Genomic DNA, 19,495 nt, shown 5'->3' with positions numbered 1-19,495 from the left:
AAAATACTTGGAATGGCATCTTTTCATGTGTACTGCTTTTTTTTTCTCAAAAAACGCAGTTTATAGACTTCACATAAAGTTACTTGGTGAGCTAACCAAAATCGCACTCTTTTGCTTTTCCCCCCATAGCTTGACTACACTTTTTCAGAGTCCAAGATGTGCAAACTGTCTTCAACAAGATCATGGAGTGGCATTTTTTTATAATTTCTCGAGGCTTCCACAGAAGTAATCCAAGAAGGTAGAACAAAGTATGAAGTCATCTTCTGTTTAGCTTTTGAAGATGGGCCAGTGAATCTTCTTTGCCGAGATTTTGCATCTGCTACCCCAGACTACATGTTGCCTGAGGGAACGGAAAGCTAGTGGACAGGTCTTTAAGAAGTTGATCTGCCCTACCTGTCTTTAAGCTGTTTCTTTACCAAATCAATAGTAACGGGAGTCATCTCATTACTGGGAGTTTTGAAAGGGACTGTATTATCTGTTTTTTGAGATTTGGCATCTGATGATCCATAGGCCGTATAGCTATAAGGAATGCCATAGGAGGAACCATAAGGCATTGTCTGGTAAGTGTTCGGGTAGTACATATTTACTTCAGCAGGTTGACTTGCTTGAACCTAGGAAAGAAATGGGATATACATGAAAACTAGAGGCTAAAAATATGAAAAGAATACTATGATTAATACTTGCAGAATTCCTTAAAATCAGATAAAAGTAGGGATGGATAAATGTCCTTATATAATCACTAGTTTTTTTTGTTTTTTGTTTTTTTTTTTTTTTTTGAGACAGAGTCCCACTATGTCACCCTTGATAGAGCGCTGTGGCGTCACAGCTCACGGCAACCTCCAACTCTGAGGCTCAAGCGATTCTTTTGCTTCAGCCTCCCAAGTAGCTGGGACTACAGGCACCCACCACAACACCTGGCTATTTTTTTGTTGCAGCTGTTATTGTTGTTTAGCTGGCCTGGGCTGGGCTCAAATCCGCCAGCCTTGGTGTCATGTGGCTGACACCGCAACCACTGTGCTACGGGCTCTGAGCCGAATCACTGTATTTTTAAGTATTTTTCAGAAAAATTGATTGTCAGAAGTTTAGAGTTGTAAGGGACACTAAAAATAATCCAAAGCCACCAGCTTATCAATGGAATTGGATAAATGACTTGCCCATGGTCATGGAATAAACGAGTAGCCAGAGATCAAAATCTAAGATTTGTGACACCTGGGCGGCGCCTGTGGCTCAGTGAGTAGGGCCCTCATATGCCGAGGGTGGCGGGTTCAAACCCAGCCCCGGCCAAACTGCAACAAAAAAAGAGCTGGGCGTTGTGGCGGGCGCCGGTAGTCCCAGCTGCTCGGGAGGCTGAGGCAAGAGAATCGCGTAAGCCCAAGAGTTAGAGGTTGCTGTGAGTCGTGTGAAGCCACGGCACTCTACCCGAGGGCAATACCGTGAGACTCTGTCTCTACAAAAAAAAAGATTTGTGACACCTAGTCCAAGCCTTTCCTTATACTGTTTCTTGACACCACCTAAATGCATGTAAATTCTACCTAGAAACACTCATTTATGTGATTTTCCCCACTGTATTACTTCTATAAAATAATTATAACTATTTGTGAAGATATATTTTCATCTAACTCAATAAGTTTCTGCATTATTAAAAATCTATCTTGATCAAAATTTTTAAATTCTGAGAAAATAAGCTATATAAGAAAGAAACAGCCTATGTAAAGGTTGCAATGTAATAATGCATTTAGTTCCACTATTGCATTCTCCAACTTCAGTGCACATCAGAATCACCTGGAGGGTTTGTTAAACACACACTGCTGGGACCCATTCCCCAGAGTTTCTTACACTGCAGATCTTGGGGAGGAGCAAGCTCTTCTGCATTTCTAACAAGCTCCCATGTGATGGGTGATGCCGCTGGTTGAACGACCACTTTGAGGTATGATCTAAGAAACTAGAAATTCTTCCATCATTCTGACTACAAAAAGCAAAATATAACAGTTTCTTCTAAAAGCCTACGTACAAATAGAGGTCAAATACAGAAAAATAAAAAATAATAAAAGAATAAAAGCCTACAAATATATAACCTCATGTGATTTTCTTAAGTTACTTGAATGAATGACAAGAGATTCAATATGAAATATATTTTTACTTTAATAGAAGAAGCAAAAAGACATACATTTAAATAGACCATAAATACCCATATGGCAAAATATCTACCTCTTGGCATAAAAAACATCTTTCCAACTAAACAGCCTTAAGTAATACTGAGAAAAACAAAGGTGAGGTAAGTTTTCATAAAAAGTGACATTTTTTTTTTTTTTTTTGTAGAGACAGAGTCTCACTTTATGGCCCTAGGTAGAGTGCCATGGCCTCACACAGCTCACAGCAACCTCCAACTCCTGGGCTTAAGCGATTCTCTTGCCTCAGCCTCCCGAGTAGCTGGGACTACAGGCGCCCGCCACAACGCCCGGCTATTTTTTGGTTGCAGTTTGGCCGGGGCTGGGTTTGAACCCACCACCCTCGGTATATGGGGCCGGCGCCTTACCGACTGAGCCACAGGCGCCTTTAATATACATTTTAATTGTCGAAGTTGAATTCCTTAGTTCTTACCTGAGGGATATTAATTCCTTTTCTTATCTGCTCCTGTTCCCATCTGCTAAGCTCTTCATCTTGTTCTCCAGTTACTAAAGCATCATCATCACTCCCTTCAATACCTGCAACAAAGAAAAGTAAGTTAACATACAAAAAGCAAGGAGGGAAGAGATGCTAGCCTGGTTTTTTCACAAGAACTGAGCAAAACTATTATTAATTCCATCCTACTAAAAAATGTCTAATATGTTCTCACTGATATTTCTGACTTTGTTTTTTTTTTTTTTTTTTTCTTGAGTCCGAATCTTACTGTCACTTTGGGTAGAGTACAACTGCATCATAGTTCACAGCAACCTCAAACTCCTGGGTTCAAGTGATCCTCTTGCCTCAGCCTCCCAAATAGCTGGGACTATAGGTACTCGCCACTACACCCAGCTAGTTCTTTCTATTTTTAGTAGAGATGGGGTCTCACTCTTGCTCAGGTGGTCTCGAACTCCTGAGCTTAGGCAATCCACCTGCCTCAGCCTCCCAGAGTGCTAGGATTACAGGAGTGAGCCACCGCTTGCCTGGCTTCTTGACTTTGTATTAAACACAGCATCCCCTAAAGCTAAAAGTGGTGTTAATATAATGGTGGAAATCTTGGGTAGGTTTCTTTCTTTTGGGGGAGGGGGGTAGGTTTCTTAATCTCTATAAGTATGTAATCACTCCTAACAATACTGAATTATATAAATTTATGCATGTTAAGTACTTAGCACAATACTGGCCAAACATAAAGTGTTTGATAAATGTTAGTTACCATAGTCATGCTATAGTTTTCAAAAAATTCCAGTAAGACACTAGTACCCAAGCAAGAACAGTCCTCTAACATAAAACAGTTAAAATAAGTGTAAATACTTTTTTTAATGGTGATAACTTATAATAGTTTTATAGTGACCACATATCAATTTTCATATGTGTACATACATTTAAATAGACCATAAATACCCATATGGCAAAATATCTACCTCTTGGCAGAAAAAACATCTTTCCAACTAAACAGCCTTAAGTAATACTGAGAAAAACAAAGGTGAGGTAAGTTTTCATAAAAAGTGACTATACCCTATATTATTTTTACTGTAAAAATTCAAGTAGTTATAAAATCCTTGTCTCAGAACTCAAAAATGGAACTGTAACACACACCTTCAAATGAAACAATATTTTGATTATAAATAGATAAAATAAATAGTTACTTCTGCTGAAATTCAATCATGCCATTATTTTCATGTATGTCTACATGGGATTTTCATTGTGAATAAGAAATACCTGTCCCTTTTTAAATCAAAGTATATTCTAATTATGAAAATGTTATTTCTTTTAAAAGATTGCTTTTCATAGGCTACACACTGATTAGTATTTTAGTTTTTAGGAATATCTTTAGAATGTGTACTGGCCTTTTAACTGCATCAGTTGAAAAGTCAAGTTCTATTTTTTTCATTTTCCCTAGTTATACCAAATCCTCTTTTCTAATTTTATGTTCAATGTGCAAGACTTTTAACTGGCACCAAGTAATCCTTCTATAAAACCCAATTTTTTCAAAGTTATTTTCCAGTTTTCCCCACGGAACACATTTAATGAAAGTCATCTGAACAGAAGCAATACAATTTGAATCAGAACAAATTAACTTATTTTACATTATGTAGTGACCTATGCAATAAACATTCAATAACATTCAGTGTTCTCAGAATGAAATTTGTCCTTTTAACAAGACTATATATAAAACTAAATAGTATACAGTGCTCTGGAGTTGGCAATGAAAAGTAAAAAAACAAAAACAAAAACCAACACTGAACTATTTCTTTCAGCCTTAATCTTATTTTCAACTCCTTTTATACCAGGCTGGGCAATGACTGTCAGCAAAATAACAGAATAATTCTCTAACTAAAAAGTGTTGTTTTCAAATAAACGAAGTAGTTTTACTATGTTCTCACATCCCCAAAAATGACATATGAACCCCCCTCCCAGAAATTCTTCTGAGGTATTCCATCTTCACTTCTCAAGGGCGTCTACAAGCCAGTGAATGCTCCTTCTCACTCCTCTCAATTACATGCAATGAGACCTCGCTTCGAATTGATGAAATTTGTACCACTTGCACCCATTGTGGGAAACTTCTCTTTCGAAGGTGTCCCCTTATGCACAAGTTTTTGTTGCAGTCAGGTTCCTGAGCAGAATTTGGTTATAAGATTCAGAAGTTTCTACCAGAAATCCAGTTTGTCTCCCAGTTTCCTGAGCTGAGCAGCACACTCCTCTTCCAGCTCAGTCCGCGTGGGGCTCGGTTGCGCGTTCTTACGCGCCTTCTTCCCAGCCATCTTGGCAAGTGCCGCCACGAATGCTGCTGTGGATCTCGGGGTCTCAGTCTCCCAGCCTGAGCACCTCAGGCGTCTGCAGGATGCAAAGTGCGCACGGGCTGCCGGGCGGACCGGGTGGCGGGACGGAAAACGAGAAGCACGAAGCTCCCAAGAGAGCACGCTCGTGCCAGGAACCTCTGAGGTCCGTGTACTTTTAATTTGACAGAATATCAAATCACATTTAACAGTAATGCAATGGGTCAATGGGCTTACTATTCAAATAAATAACAATACCTATTTCCTCAGCGATTTTCTGTCTTTGTGACTTCTCTTTTACAGAAAAAACTATACGGCGTTTCTCATCATCATCTTCATCATCGCTGGCATCATTCTCATCTTCTCTAACAAGGCGGCCTTTACCAGGCTCGTTATCATGAGGGGTGAAATCTCCCAATTCCCGGGCCATCTGACGCTTTTTCCTTGCAGCATGTATAAAAGCTGCATCTGGTATTTCTCCTGGAAACAAATGGTAAGAATTATAAAATATAGCAGTATTAGAGGTATGCGTTTCTATGTTTTTGAAAATATGAAGGGTGGGCGGCGCCTGTGGCTCAAGGAGTAGGGCACCGGTCCCATATGCTGGAGGTGGCGGGTTCAAACCCAGCCCGGGCCAAAAACCACAAAAAAAAAAAAAGAAAATATCAAGGTGAAATAATCCAAGATAGCCTGGTCATAGTTCGTGGCACCCCCTTCCTAAACTGTGCCTGATTCGTTTTTAATTCAGTTTAAATGGCACCTAAAACTCACTAAGGAAACTAAAGAGAATATATAATGGCAATACATATGGAAAAGAGTGGGACAGGGGGAAAGGGAAAACCTACCAAAGCAGTTTCATTTTAACTGTAGTTCTTTTCTATTTTTAAGAAATGAAGTAATGAAACCATATTACTCAACTAGAAAATACATAAAATAAAAATGGTACCTATAATTGTTTCTCTTCATGTTGTTGTTTTACATAAATATAACTCTTAATGGCTTATTAATATTCCCTGAACAGATAAAACATAATCAACTATACAATCAAGTTGACTTTCTGACTACAATAAAAATTAATGCCTTGCTAATTGCCTAATTGTTACTTTAATAGCTACAAAATATCCCGTTAAGTAAATGTACTGTAATTTACTAAGTTTCCCCTTGTGCTAAGTAAGCACTTTTCCTAAATTTTGCTCCTTGCAAATACTGATGCAATAAAAACTTTACTTCCTTGGGATAAATTTTTCTAGGTATGGAAATACAGGTCAAGATAAATAACACTTTTAAATCTATCGATTCACACTGTCAAATAGCTTCCCATAAGTATTTTACCAATTAGACTGCCACTAGTGAGATATTTATAAAATTTATCACAACTTTCCCAGTACAAAGTAGGCATTTTTGAATTTTACAAACATTAACAGGAGTTAAATGATACCTCACCATAACTTAAATTTGGCTACTAAGCACTTATTCAAAAGCTAATTAGCTAGTAGATAGCTTTTTAAACAATTTCCTATAGAAAAGTTAAATAGAAAGAAAAATAGGGATATAAAATTAACAGCCATTAGTTTTGCTTTTAGTAACAATTCTAAGAAAGTGAAAGTCTTAATTTGAAATACATGAAGAAAGACTTTAGGACCACTTATCCATTTTCTTTCTTTCTTTCTTTTTTTTTTATTTTTGAGACAGTCTCAAGCTGTCACCCTGGGTAGAGTACTGTGGTGTCATTACTCGTGGCAACCTCCAACTCTTGGGCTCAAGTGATCCTCTTGCCTCAGTTTTTCTATTTTTAGTAGAGATGGAGTCTCACTTTTGCTGAGGCTGGTCTCGAACTCGTGAGCTCAAGCAATCCAACAGCCTCAGCCTCCTAGAGTGCTAGGATTACAGACATAAGCCATCACGCCTGGCCCACTTATCCATTTTCTTACAGACCCATTTGCTTTAATAATAAATTGTCTGTGAACAAATCTGTGAAAGTTAAGCAACTTCTAGTTCTCCCATTTTCTACATTTGCAAATGGAAACACCTTGGCTTCAAATAGGAATGTCAGAATAAGAAATCCCACTTAGCTAACTCCTTCCTTAGCATTCATTTTTAAAGACGGCCCATTATTGAGGGCTTCGTTCAGTTCTGATAAATATTTACAAGCACACACACACCTGGACGGAGAACATTCAAAGAAGATAAAGCATTTGAAAAAGCTCCACCGGCCTTTGGCTTTTCTTCCTCCTTTTCACTTTCCATATCCATTTCATCTTCACCATGTTCACTGATGATAACTCCATCTTCTTGATTTGTATCTTTAATATGTCCTGTTTTGTCCAAAGGTTGTTCATCTAAATTTTTGAAAAGAGTAATTTAAAAAAATTTATAAATTAAGGAGGAATTTTTAATCCAATTACGGGCTCAATACACTAAAGCTTGAATTCTTTTGTTCATAAACAGCCCAAACACTGATAGGTGACTATGAAATAGAATAGTAGACATTAAGTAAAAATAACAGAGGACACAAGGATGCATTTGGGGCTCCCTGCTCAACTTTACCTTTTGTTAATTTTATCAAAATGTTAACAATGTATGAGGTTTGACAATTAATGCTTTGGACCCAAGAACCTGGAAAACCAGTCTATCTTTTTTTTTTTTTTTTTTTGTGGTTTTTTTTTTTGGCCAGGGCTGGGTTTGAACCCACCACCTCCGGCATATGGGACTGGCGCCCTACTCCTTGAGCCGCAGGCGCCACCCCAGTCTGACTATCTTTTCCTATATATCCAGAACACAGAAACCAGTTAGACCACCTCTTCCTATGTTCCTTTATTACCTATTACCTAATTACCTAATATTCCTTTATTATTACATTAACGGTGCCTTGATCCCAAGAGCCGGATAAACCTGTAAACCAGTTCAATTACTTATTAGTTGCTGACATTGAGCATTAATAAAAAGAGATATTCTTGTATTAAAGGTAAATAACAATGAGTAAATGAAATAAAGCAAACATTGCTAGAGAATTAGGGAATGAGGTTAAATTGGTATAAGTCAGCAGGGTCCATGGGGTTAAGTTCCTGAACTCATCGAGAGAAAGTGCTGTATACCTCAGTGCTGAATATCACCAAGGTCACTTTTGAAGTACTACTACCTAGTCCATCCTTCAAAGCAATTTTGGAATTCTTTTTCCATAATGACCATCAGAGCTGTCATTATACAAGGTCTGACAATTAAGTTCAAGAACTTGCCACCATGTGCTTAGGTTGGCAGCACTGTACAAACAATTCAGGAAGGTTTTATAACTTTGGTGTATCAGAGCTGCACACCTGTGCCTGTGTTGATGTGTGGTGGTGTCTTGTTGAGTGGCGTTTGTTTTTGTTGGTGTATGTTTTGTGTGCCATAAGATGACAGCTCTGATGGTCATTCCAAAGAAAGAGCTCCAAAACTGCTTTGAAGGGTAGACTAGGTGCTGGCATCAGTGCATAGCTTCCCAAGGGGAGTACTCTGAAGACAGTGTAATGCTACTAGATCAAACTTTAAATGAAAAAAATAAAGCCTTGGATGAAGCAAGAAAGTGGAAGTGATTTGTGGCATGCCCAATACTGATAGCAGCATGTCCTGTGAGGAAAGGGACAGATACCCCTCGGGAAGACAGACAGTTCCCTTTAAGATCCTGAGATCCTTAAAGGGAATGGGACCCTGATAAACAATGTGACTGATGGTGTAAACATTTTCTAACATGTTTCCTGGAAGGTTTACATCAATCCAAAAAAAAAGTCTATGAATTATTCTAAGTTGTCTGGTCTGCTATTTACCAGGAGCAAAAAGGTGATGAAAAAACATACCCAACTGGAAACTGACTCCTTAAGAGAGCCAAATTACATTAAAAGATAAATTTGGGCGGCGCCTGTGGCTCCGTGAGTAGGGCGCCGGCCCCATATGCCGAGGGTGGAGGGTTCAAACCCAGCCCCGGCCAAACTGCAACAAAAAAACAGAGCCGGGCGTTGTGGCGGGCGCCTGTAGTCCCAGCTGCTCGGGAGGCTGAGGCAAGAGAATCGCGTAAGCCCAAGAGTTAAGAGTTTGCTGTGAGCCGTGTGACGCCACAGCACTCTACCCGAGGGCAGTACAGTGAGACTCTGTCTCTACAAAAAAAAAAAATAATAATAATAATGATAAAAATAAATACATAAAAATAAAAGATAAATTTATCATTCAGGCGGCACCAGACATTTTAAGAAAACTCCAGAAATTGGCTCTAAACCTGGGTATAATCTGGAGAATCTTCTTAAAACATCCACAGCAATCTTTTATAATTGAGATCAGAAGAATGAGGAGGAAAAAGAGAAGGGATGAAAAAAGAATGACAGGTCTAGTAATGGTACTCCAACAAACCAGTACCCGTTCAGGGACATAGGGAAGCCAGAGGAGCTAAGAACAAGTGCTTCCAATGTAGTCAGGCTGGCCACTTCATGAGAGATTGCCCCTGGCGGCACTGCCTGTTGAGCAAGCCACCAGGCCCCTGTCCAGAATGCAAGGGTGATCACTGGAGGGCAGCCTGTCCCCAGAGGCAAAGGCTTCTTCAGACGGTGACCCCCATCAGCTCCCAAACTGGTGGGGTGCCTGAGGCAGTTGCTCATGACTCTACCTTGTGTCATCATTCCTTAAGAGCCCTGGGTCTGCCTCATAGTGGAGGGCCAGGAGACAGAATTTCTTTTGGACACTGGAGCAACCTGTTCTGTATTTCTAACCCTGGTCCTCTATCCCCCACATCTGTACCTATATGGGGGTGGGGGGTGGGGAGTGGGGAGGAGGTGTCTGGAAAGCCAATTACTAAATTCTTCTCTCAGACTTTAAGCTGCAAATGGGGTGACTGGCTATTCTCTCACATTTTTCTAATCAGGCCTGAAAGTCCTGTTCTGGTTTTGGGAAAGAACATAACTACCATTTATATGGATATGGCATAAGAACCTATATTTTCCCTTATTGGAGACAGAAATTAACCCAGAAATATGAGCTACCAAGGGAAAGGTGGGAAGAGTGAAATATGCTTAACTGGTCCAAGTTACTTCAGGGATTTAGGGACAGCCCTCGCTTGTTTGTACAAGCCTTACTTAGCCCAAAACTTGAGCCATTTCTCCTGTCCCACAGCAACTCTTACTTAGTACGTAGATGACATCCTTTTGAGAGCACCAGATGCAGAGGAATGCCAAAAAGCTACAGAAGCTCTATTAAACTTTCTAGCTGATGGCAGGCCCAATTATGTGTGTGTGAAATGCACTACCTGAGTCTTCAACTTTCACAGGGAAAGAGAACCTTGGGCAAAGAAAAGAATAAAACCAATATTGGCTCACCTTAAACCTTGAACTCTCAGACAGTTTTGAGACTTCTTAGGAATCAAAGGCTTTTGCAGACTCTGGATTCCGGGATATAGTAAAATAGCTGGACACTCTATTCTTTAATTAAAAATGCTTAAAAAGAGTGCCTGGTCACTCTAGAATGGAAACCAGAGGCAGATAAGGCATTCCACCTATTAAAAGATGCTCTTCTACAGGCCCCTGCTTTAAAGTCTTCCTACCAGACAACAATTTAATCTGTATGCTACAGAGTGGACTTGAAATGCTGTAGGAGTGTTGACCCAACACCAGAGTCCAGTTTTACAACCTGTAGCTTAGTAAAGAAATTGACACCATGGCCAAAGTACAGCCACACTGTCTGCCTCTCCTAACCCATTAAGCTAACTTTGAGAAGAGACCTGATTGCACATACTTCTCATAACCTTACTGGACTTTTTAAATTCAAAAGGCAATCTTTGGCTGTCAGATGATGTACTAATCAGATTTATGCCTTCCAGAGATGATATCATAAGGCCACAAAGAGCAAAAAGGGTTCCAGCCCAAGACCTGATTCTGTTGAGAACCGTGGGATCACCCTTCCTCCAGAGAAACACTAACTGCCCCTTTCTATTGACACAGGGTTCTCCCATTCAAGGCTGGACAAAGGACCCCAGTTTCCTAGTCCTGGGCAATTTCATGAAGAGAATACCCTGACATTTTACCCCAAGCTAGAGGGATCAACCTGGATTTCTACTTACCGTGAACTCTGGATTGCCCTCCTCTGAGGAACCTCTAACTGCCCGCCTCTATCACCATCTATCTTCAGCAGGAAGTAGTTTGGAGCAGTCAGTGCCCCTTTTCTCTAACGGTAGTTAGAACTTCTATTCAGAGAGGGAGGATTGTACAGGATTCCCCTACTCAGGGACAGACAGGGGACCCTGTCCCGCCCAATTCTCTAGGCCCAGGTGAGCTCAGAAATCAGACCCCTATCCCTAGGCACAAATAGGCTGCTCTTTCCAGGCCACACCCTCTGGGCTCCTGCAAAGTCATAAACAAAGCAGCCTGAATCGTTTTGGGCAGTCCATCTAAAGTAGGGAGCGGGCACACTAATCCCTTCCCTGAGGCAAAAACTGCAAAGACCTAATACTATATATATATACCCCTAGACAAAGGGCCAGGGTGGGAGACTTCTGACCTAGATCTTCCCCTTTGCCAGAAGCTCTGGGGTTTTTTACTCCTGTACGGCTTTCTAATAAAATCCTTTCTTACCAATGGAAAATAAATAAAAGTAATACTGTGAAAGGTCTACTAGATTAGATATGCTCAAATAATGATTTGTGCAAATTTTTAAAGATTCAATGTCTCATTAAGCTCATTAGTATTTGCTTGTAATTAAGCAAATACAAGGCCAAAGGAAGGTGACAGGTGTTTGTTAATGGTCATGTTATCTTTCCAGACATCTCTAAAAATATATACATATCTCTATAAAGATGCTAAATAACCTAAAAACCTTTTAGCAACGTTCCTCTTATGCCTTCAATTTCATTTACTGCCCCAAGACACTTGCTCTTACAACTTACTATCGTCTTCTCAGGCTCTCCCTCTGCTCCTTCTCCTCTAACTCAAATGATTTTCATTCGTGTGGCACAAAAAAATTTTAAAGATTATTAAATTATTTTTGAGAGAAGTTCAAAGCACAGCAAGGGTACTCTTTTGTTTTTGGATCAACATAATTTAAGTGTGCCACAAAGTTTAACTATAGGTTCGAGTGTGCTGTGACATAAAAAAGGTTGAAAAGCATTATTCCAGGTACTGACCTCTACTTCTTTCTGCCAAACATCTCCCCAAAAAGCAGTTTGGACTCCCAGCCTTCCACTTCCTCACCATATTCCATGCCTCACTACTAGCAAATGGCCTTTGATCACTCCCATCTAAGCTCAGCTGACCCAAGCACTGCAGCCACAGCAATCCTGCATGTGGTATTGTTGAACAACTGAGCAAAAAGTATTCCTTCTTCCAAATAGCCCCGTGGGAACACAAACTGATCATGGACCACTGCTCCTACCATCAGATGCCTCCCCTCCAGAGAAAAGTCTAGCAACCTTGAAGATGGCCCTTCCTTGGTCGTCACTTTCCCTGATCTTTCTTATACTATTTCATACAACTGGCCATCATCTTCCTGAAACCTCCTCCCTTTTCTTCTTTGAGCTTTCTGAGTCTTTTATATCCTTGGTGAATCTTACCCTCTATAAGTAAGCTTATTAGACAGTAGAAGTTTTTGGTCCTCAGTAATTTTTCCTTTATACAGCTTTCCCATCAATTCCATCACTTTTCATTAAGCACCATATCTAAATTCCTAACTGTTCACTGGCTATGCCCCCTCAAATGCACATTAACGAGCAAATCCATTATCTTAAAAAATCATAAAAATGTTTTTCAAGTCAATACCGCTTTCGTTTAAGGCTAATTCATCTTTGCCTATCTAAGGAGGTTAGACGTAGGAAGGATTGTGATTTGAGCAATGGAAGATCCTTATTTTAGTAATAATGACAATCTACAATACAAACAGAGGCTCCACCTTTGAGGAGGAAGTAAACTGAGTTATGCAGTGAATGGAATATCAGAATAATGTGATGATGGATGTTAGGAAGAGGTCACAGAGGATGGCCTCATAAACTTCATACTTCCTTCAATTCCTAACCCTAACAGTAAATGGCAACCATTATAACAGTCCTTCCTCAGTTCTCAGGTCAGTTTTCCTGACCTTTCCTATACTATTTCTTCATATATAGCTGGTTCTCCAGAGTTCTGAGAAAAATGAGGCAGCTTCCTACACTCCAAAACCATCAGTTCTTCTAAAATACCCCTCCTACCTGTCTTCCTTATTCCTATATATAATACCTAGTTATTCTCAGTCACCCTGTGCTACGGTTTGTGCCCTCCAAAAGTCATGCTGAAATTTAATTGTATCAACATTAATAGGTGGGGAGAGCTCTGCCCTCAAGACTGAATTAAAGCCATCACCACCAGAGTGGGCTCTGAGAAAAGGAAGAGTTTGGCAGGATATCCTCTGTTTTGCATGCTTGCTTGCCCTTCCACTACGTTATGACCCAACACAAACACCCTCACCAAATTCCTGCACCATGCTCTCGGACTCCTCAACCTTCAGAACTTTGAGCTAAATAAACTTCTATTGTTTATAAATTACCCAGTATTCTGTTGTTAACAGCAAAAAGCAGACTGTGACACCATAGCAAAAAACTCAAATTTGATTCATTCTTTTAAATCCAATAGCAAAAGCGTGTATCAAGGTAATGAATTATTTCTCAAATAATCCTTTCTTACCATTTCTTCTCCCACACCAAAGCAGACATTTTTAACCCATCCATAATTTCCCACTGAGTCAGGAAAAGCCTCTGTCTTGCTCAACTGAGACCTTTTAAACCTGCTATTAATGGATCAAAGCTGGCCCTTGAGTTTAAAACTGCTTTAGCCCTCCAATCTTTCCTCATGCCAATCCATGCTTTATGTTAACACTAGGTTAAAGTTTCAAAAGGCATTTATCATGTCACCATCTTGGCAAGCCACTGACCATAGCAAGTTTAAATCCTCTAATGAATACTGAACATCCTTCACAATCTGTCATCAGCATGTCTTTCACACTAACCTCTAACTACTTCTTTCACAAATCATCTATTCTGACCTGTCAGGTGTACTTACTCTTTTCCAGAACAGCTTTAGTCACTTTAATCTTTGATCATATCTCTATACTTTCTTTCTTCTATCTTTTGAAATTTTAATTATCAAAGATCCAACTTCAAGTCCCAATCTTTCTTTCTTTTTTTTTTTTTTTGTAGAGACAGAGTTTCACTTTATGGCCCTAGGTAGAGTGCCGTGGCATTACACAGCTCACAGCAACCTCCAACTCCTGGGCTTAAGCGATTCTCTTGCCTCAGCCTCCCAAGTAGCTGGGACTACAGGCGCCCACCACAACACCCAGCTATTTTTTGGTTGCAGTTCGGCCGGGGCCAGGTTTGAACCCGCCACCCTCGGTATATGGGGCCGGCACCCTACCACCCAGCCACAGGTGCCGCCCAAGTCCCAATCTTTCTATAAAGCAATACTCCCTCCTCTTAAAAAAAAATTAAAAAAAAAAAAAAAGCGTAGTTATCCTCTGTACCACTCATTGGACATTCTGCCAAATACCGAGTCCTATTACACATTTACATGATGTTGTCTCCACATCTAGATTGCAAATGCCACATTTTCTCACACTGAGCCTATGAGAACCTAATAAAAAAATAATTCTATCTTTAATTTCATACAACAAAAAATATTTCCCTAAAACATCTACATGAGAATAACTCAGACCACAGACTGTTATCCTGGATCCACTATCCTAAAGACTGGTTAAAAAAATTTATTTTTTTTGCTTAAAAAATTTCAAATTTAAGTTTTTGAGAGACATAAGAGATGTCTGTACAATGTAAATGCCTCGTACTGAGGAGCCTTCATTCATGCACTGGATAAAGTTGCTGAATGAAGGTATACTCAATATTAAATTTAGCACTCCTGAAAGTTCTGTAAGAATTAAACTCTGTGAAAATACCAAAGAAACTGCAAACTTGTCTCCACATAACACAAGTTCAGGAATTTACATAACACTCCTTCAAAATCAACTCCTGAGGATGAAATGAGAAAGCTTTCTCTGTTCAGCATTAGTCTGTACATTAGCAGGAAATCTAGGAGAGGATTTAACTGTTGCAGCAGAAACATTCCAATGGCAACAATTTTGTGTTTTTAAAAAATGCATTTACAAGCAGTTGTTAGAATGAAATAACAGAACTGTATTGCTACTCATTGTGGGACCTTGACAAAGACGGAGTCACCCGAATGACTTCAGAAAATACACAGAAAGATCCCTGTGAGAAAGAGCTTTCCTTTTGTCATTTCAAAAGAATCCTATTACTTTGATACTTACTGTCAGCTGATGAATTAAGCTCTGTCTTAAACTTCGATTTTTCAAGATCTTCTTTATATTCTTTCTTGAGCAATTTCACTATCTTTTTGCTATAACTTGATTTCTTCACTTTGAAAACTTCTTCATTTTCTTAAAAAAGAAATTAAACAAACTATTTTCAGAAAGTATTTTTCCCTCTTTCACCTGATCTTATGTGCCATTCAAACTCCTCTAATTATGTACTCATATACTGAAATCGTTACATAATTTGAGGTTATTTCTAGTCTATCATAGACTCTCAAAAACTGAGGTCAACTTAATAAATTAATCTAGAGCAATGAGATTTTGAATGACTTTTTAAAGGAATAAATAGGCCATGTCACGTAACAAAATTTTCCATTTCTTGTTTTCCTTAAATCATTGATTTCAGCAGGAAAAAAATGCTTTAGAATGTTTCTGAAAAAGCAAATCACCAAGTTACTAAGGAATCTGAAACAAAATATCCACAAGCAAGAGGTGCTGTCAAGTCTGAGTAACTACAAGCTGACAGCTACTTCAACGCTAAACTCAGAGCCAATCATTTTCCAAAAATAAGTTTTGGTGATACACAAAACACTTTACCAAATAGCCCATGTATTACAAAAAGAAAAATCTTTTTGTACTTTTAAAACTAGACGAAGTATAACAGAAAATCCAAAGATAAACTTGACTTAACCAGAAAATGAAAACATCTCAATCCAAGGTGCAAGTAAGATTCCCAAAACATTTCATTTCTTTTCTCACAACACAGGATTAACTGGGTTACACACACCCAACTGGTGTAAAAAGACTTAAAGCTCATTTAAAATCAGAAATCTAAACCCACTGCAGCCTAGCCTCTTACAAGGGATTGGACAAAGTGCCTTGCTTTACTATTGCACCCGCTGTCTTTCTTCATTGTTCCTAAAGCCAATATAAAGGCCAAACATATGCTACCTCCATTTACTTTTATGGGGAAACGGAGGAACGGTGATTGCAAGGGACTGACTGGCCCAAGATCACTCAGAACCAGAGCTGCAACTCCAGGCTTCTGTTCCCAGACCTAGTAGTCCTTTTTACAAACCCGGTCTTCCCGGTCAAAGATGCCAGGTCAGAGCATCCCACGAAGCGTGAGCACAGGGACCTGCAGAGGGCTCAAAGAACGTGCTAAGAGCAGTCATTCAGGGGACCCAAATCAAGCTCTCCCTGAAACACACCCGGCAGGAGAGGCACAACAGAGAACACTAAATTTCCACTTTAAATTTTTCAGAATGACTGATGTGAGCTCAGGCCCCTCGGAGCAGAAAATGCACAGGAAGACGGTGAGGAGGCGGCGGTTGTTAAGAAAAGGCTGGTGGCAGCGCGGGAACGCGTCCCCTGCACGAGCAGAAGGCTGGAGGCGGGGAGAGATTCGCAGCCGGTCGGGCGGCAAGAGACTCCGTTCCGGAGTTCGGGGGCTGTGCGTCCAGAGTTAAGTGAGGACGCCGGGTGGGGCTCTGGGGCAGGGATGCGGAGGTCTACGGGTGCCAGAGGCGCAAGTTACCTTCCTCCTCGTCCTGGAAGCTGAGAAGGCTGGCCCGGGGTACCTCTTTGTTCTCACGAGGCCTCTTGCGCGGCTTCAGCCCGTTGCCGGGCTCCGCGCCGCCGGGAAAGCCGCCCCCGACCTCAGCCCCCAGACCCGGGGTTAGCGCGGAAGGTGGCGTCAGCCCGGGGCCCAGCGGCGCCTCTCCCCCGGGGGGCCTGTCGCCGCCGCCGCCGCCGCCGAGGCCCTGCTCTTCGCCAGTGCCCGGCGGCAACAACGGCGACATCTCCTGCTCTTCATCACGTTCCCGCTCCTCTTCTTCCGAGTCATTCCGCTTGCGCACGTTCACCCGCCGGGCCTTTCGGAACATCCCGGCAGCCCGCACCACTGTCGCACACCAGCTCCCACACGGCGGCCCCGGCAGCGCCGAGTTCGCGACGGCGCACGCGCCCTGTCCCGAGCCTTAGCTGGATTGTGTCTTCCCTCTCGCTACAGCGCACCACCAAGCACGCATGCGCTTGCGCTCCCAAGCGCGCTCAGTGCTCGGAGAGAAAAAGAGAGGAGAGCAACCCGCCACTCGCGTGAGTTCGTCTGCTCTGCAGCGTCCTCTACGGGCGTGGAGGGCTATTGGCGCAGAACTCTGGTGTTGTTCTACTGGTCACAAAGAAGATCATAGAGATGAGAAGAAAGATTAGACTCTGTGGTTCACCCGACTGAGCTGCTGCAGTGCGTCTTTCGCACGTACGCGGAGTGGTCATAAGGCAAAATAATCCTCCAAGGGCTGGACCGGGCAAGTAGAGAAGGAGGAGGGAGGAGCCTGGAGAAGCCGAGTTTGGGAAAGCAAAGTGTGGTTCAGGGGTGGAATATTTTCCAATCAAATGTGTGACTTAAGGTGTGACTATGGTAATTACTAGTAACTCCATTGAGCAGTACTTCGTATTTCTTATCCGAAAGCTGTAGACTACTTTCAAAGACATCGAATTTTATTTGTGAGAAAGTGTTACCTGGTGTTACCCATCCCCTCCCTCCACCGTTTCCCCCATTTCTGTGTTACGAGGAAAGCGAAGTGTTGAGTGTTTTCAAAAGAATGCAAAGTTTGCTAGCAAATCTGTGACTAAATACTTGCCGAAGCACAGAGAATTTCAGAAACAAACGGAAGGAATAGCGACTTGGATTGGGAATGGTTGTGACAGTTTTCAGACTTGCGTCATAAAGGGACAGTCTTAACTGGCAAGGTTTTAACAGGGTGATTGATTCTGTGGTTGAACTCAACGTTCATTCCTTTTTCATCACCAAACTTGGAGTTTTTCCTTCCGGCCCTCGCGTATATATCTGAATTTAAAAGGTGTTCAGTGTTGTGAAAACTCTGTACATGATCTGAAGCCTTCCAGTTCACCTCAGCGGGAAGGTTAACAGTGATCAGTTTACAGACTATCTCATGATCCTCCAGAGATAGTCTGTAAACATAAAAGCAAAAAAATACGCGTATTTTAATGAATTCTCCTTTTTACATAGAAGGTGGGAGTATAAACTGCATTTTTAGCCTAACATTAAGAGATCAATCCACATACATACATTATCTTTTACCCAGCCGAGGAGCGATCCATTGTTGGCATTGTCCATAGTTTTATTTAGCCAGCCCTGTAAGAATGGATATTTAGTTTATTTCCAGATTTACTATAATAATCAACGCCTACAACGAAAAGCTTTGAAAGATTCTCACATTGTATGATGAACAATAATAGAATTTGATTTAGTGGATCCCAGTATGCAGAGACTGCTAAAAAAATGTGTATACACGTTTTAAGAAAAAAAAAATCTATTAAACTTATAATATGCTGATAACAAAAGATGAATACAAGTCACATTGAACATCTCTTCTAATTGCAAAAGTCAAACATGAGTATTACAAATTTACTAGTTTTTTCCTAAAAAATGTATACTGAATGTATACATTTCCTAAAAAATGTATACTGTATGTATACGTTTCCTAAAAAATGTATACTGTATGTATACATATAGAGGCACCCTCTATACGCATTTGTGATTTTGCTAATTCTAAATTCTCTTTATGGAAGTTGTACAATTTGTACTCCTACGAGCCAACTTTAGTGTGCCTGTTTGCCCACACTATCCAGTCAAAATTTCAGTAAGATTTAAATTTCAAGTTGAAAAATATCCCAAGCCCTCCAAGAATTTGCTGTTTTCTTTGATTGGATTTGAAATCTGCCCGCCCAGGACCAAATTTTGGAGCTCAAAGCATCCTGTGTAGCATTTTCTTCCAGTAATAAGAAAAATAATATCTGGCTTCCATTCCGCTTATATTCTCAGTTCTCATATTCTGGCTGTTCAGCATTGGTTTAAGTTCCGATTCCAGCAGAATGTTTCAAAGGTGAAATTGAACCCGCATTTCTAATCAGAGAAGATTCAAATTTCACCTGGTCAGCCTTCAGACACCTAAGCCAAGAGACAGATCTGCAGTAAAATGACAAGGGTAAAGGTAGCAAAGTTAAGGACCAGAAGCAAAATATGTTAGTATGTTGGCCTGAAACTTCAACAAGAACTCCCAATGTAAAAGTGATGGGATATGGACAGAGGGAAGAACACCTGTCATTTTTTTTTTTTTTTTTGAGACTGAGTCTCACTAAGTCACCCTCGGTAGAGTGCTGTGACATCACAGCTCACAGCAACCTCAAACTCTTGGGCTTAAGTGATTCTCTTGCCTCAGCTTCCC

At 40.7% G+C, this 19,495-nt stretch overlaps 1 protein-coding gene and 1 pseudogene across 1 annotated transcript in view; both read right to left on the bottom strand.

Annotated features, from left to right (window-relative positions):
* The window catches only part of PAXBP1 (PAX3 and PAX7 binding protein 1), a 45,310-nt gene extending 27,988 nt beyond the window's left edge, over positions 1 to 17,322 (bottom strand). The window contains exons 1-6 of the mRNA XM_053565167.1: positions 16,783 to 17,322; positions 15,243 to 15,371; positions 7,103 to 7,279; positions 5,199 to 5,420; positions 2,602 to 2,705; positions 394 to 611 (exon numbers count right to left, since the gene is read on the bottom strand). Of these exons, the coding sequence (XP_053421142.1) occupies positions 394 to 611; positions 2,602 to 2,705; positions 5,199 to 5,420; positions 7,103 to 7,279; positions 15,243 to 15,371; positions 16,783 to 17,131 (1,199 nt within the window). The 5' untranslated portion in view covers positions 17,132 to 17,322. The remainder of the gene's footprint in view (positions 1 to 393; positions 612 to 2,601; positions 2,706 to 5,198; positions 5,421 to 7,102; positions 7,280 to 15,242; positions 15,372 to 16,782) is intronic.
* LOC128567722 (phorbol-12-myristate-13-acetate-induced protein 1-like) lies at positions 4,364 to 5,180 on the bottom strand (annotated as a pseudogene).
* Positions 17,323 to 19,495: the final 2,173 nt, after the last annotated feature.

This window comes from Nycticebus coucang, chromosome 16 (genome assembly GCF_027406575.1).
Source record: "Nycticebus coucang isolate mNycCou1 chromosome 16, mNycCou1.pri, whole genome shotgun sequence".
Taxonomy (NCBI): domain Eukaryota; kingdom Metazoa; phylum Chordata; class Mammalia; order Primates; family Lorisidae; genus Nycticebus; species Nycticebus coucang.
This window is presented reverse-complemented; position numbering and strand designations above follow the sequence as displayed.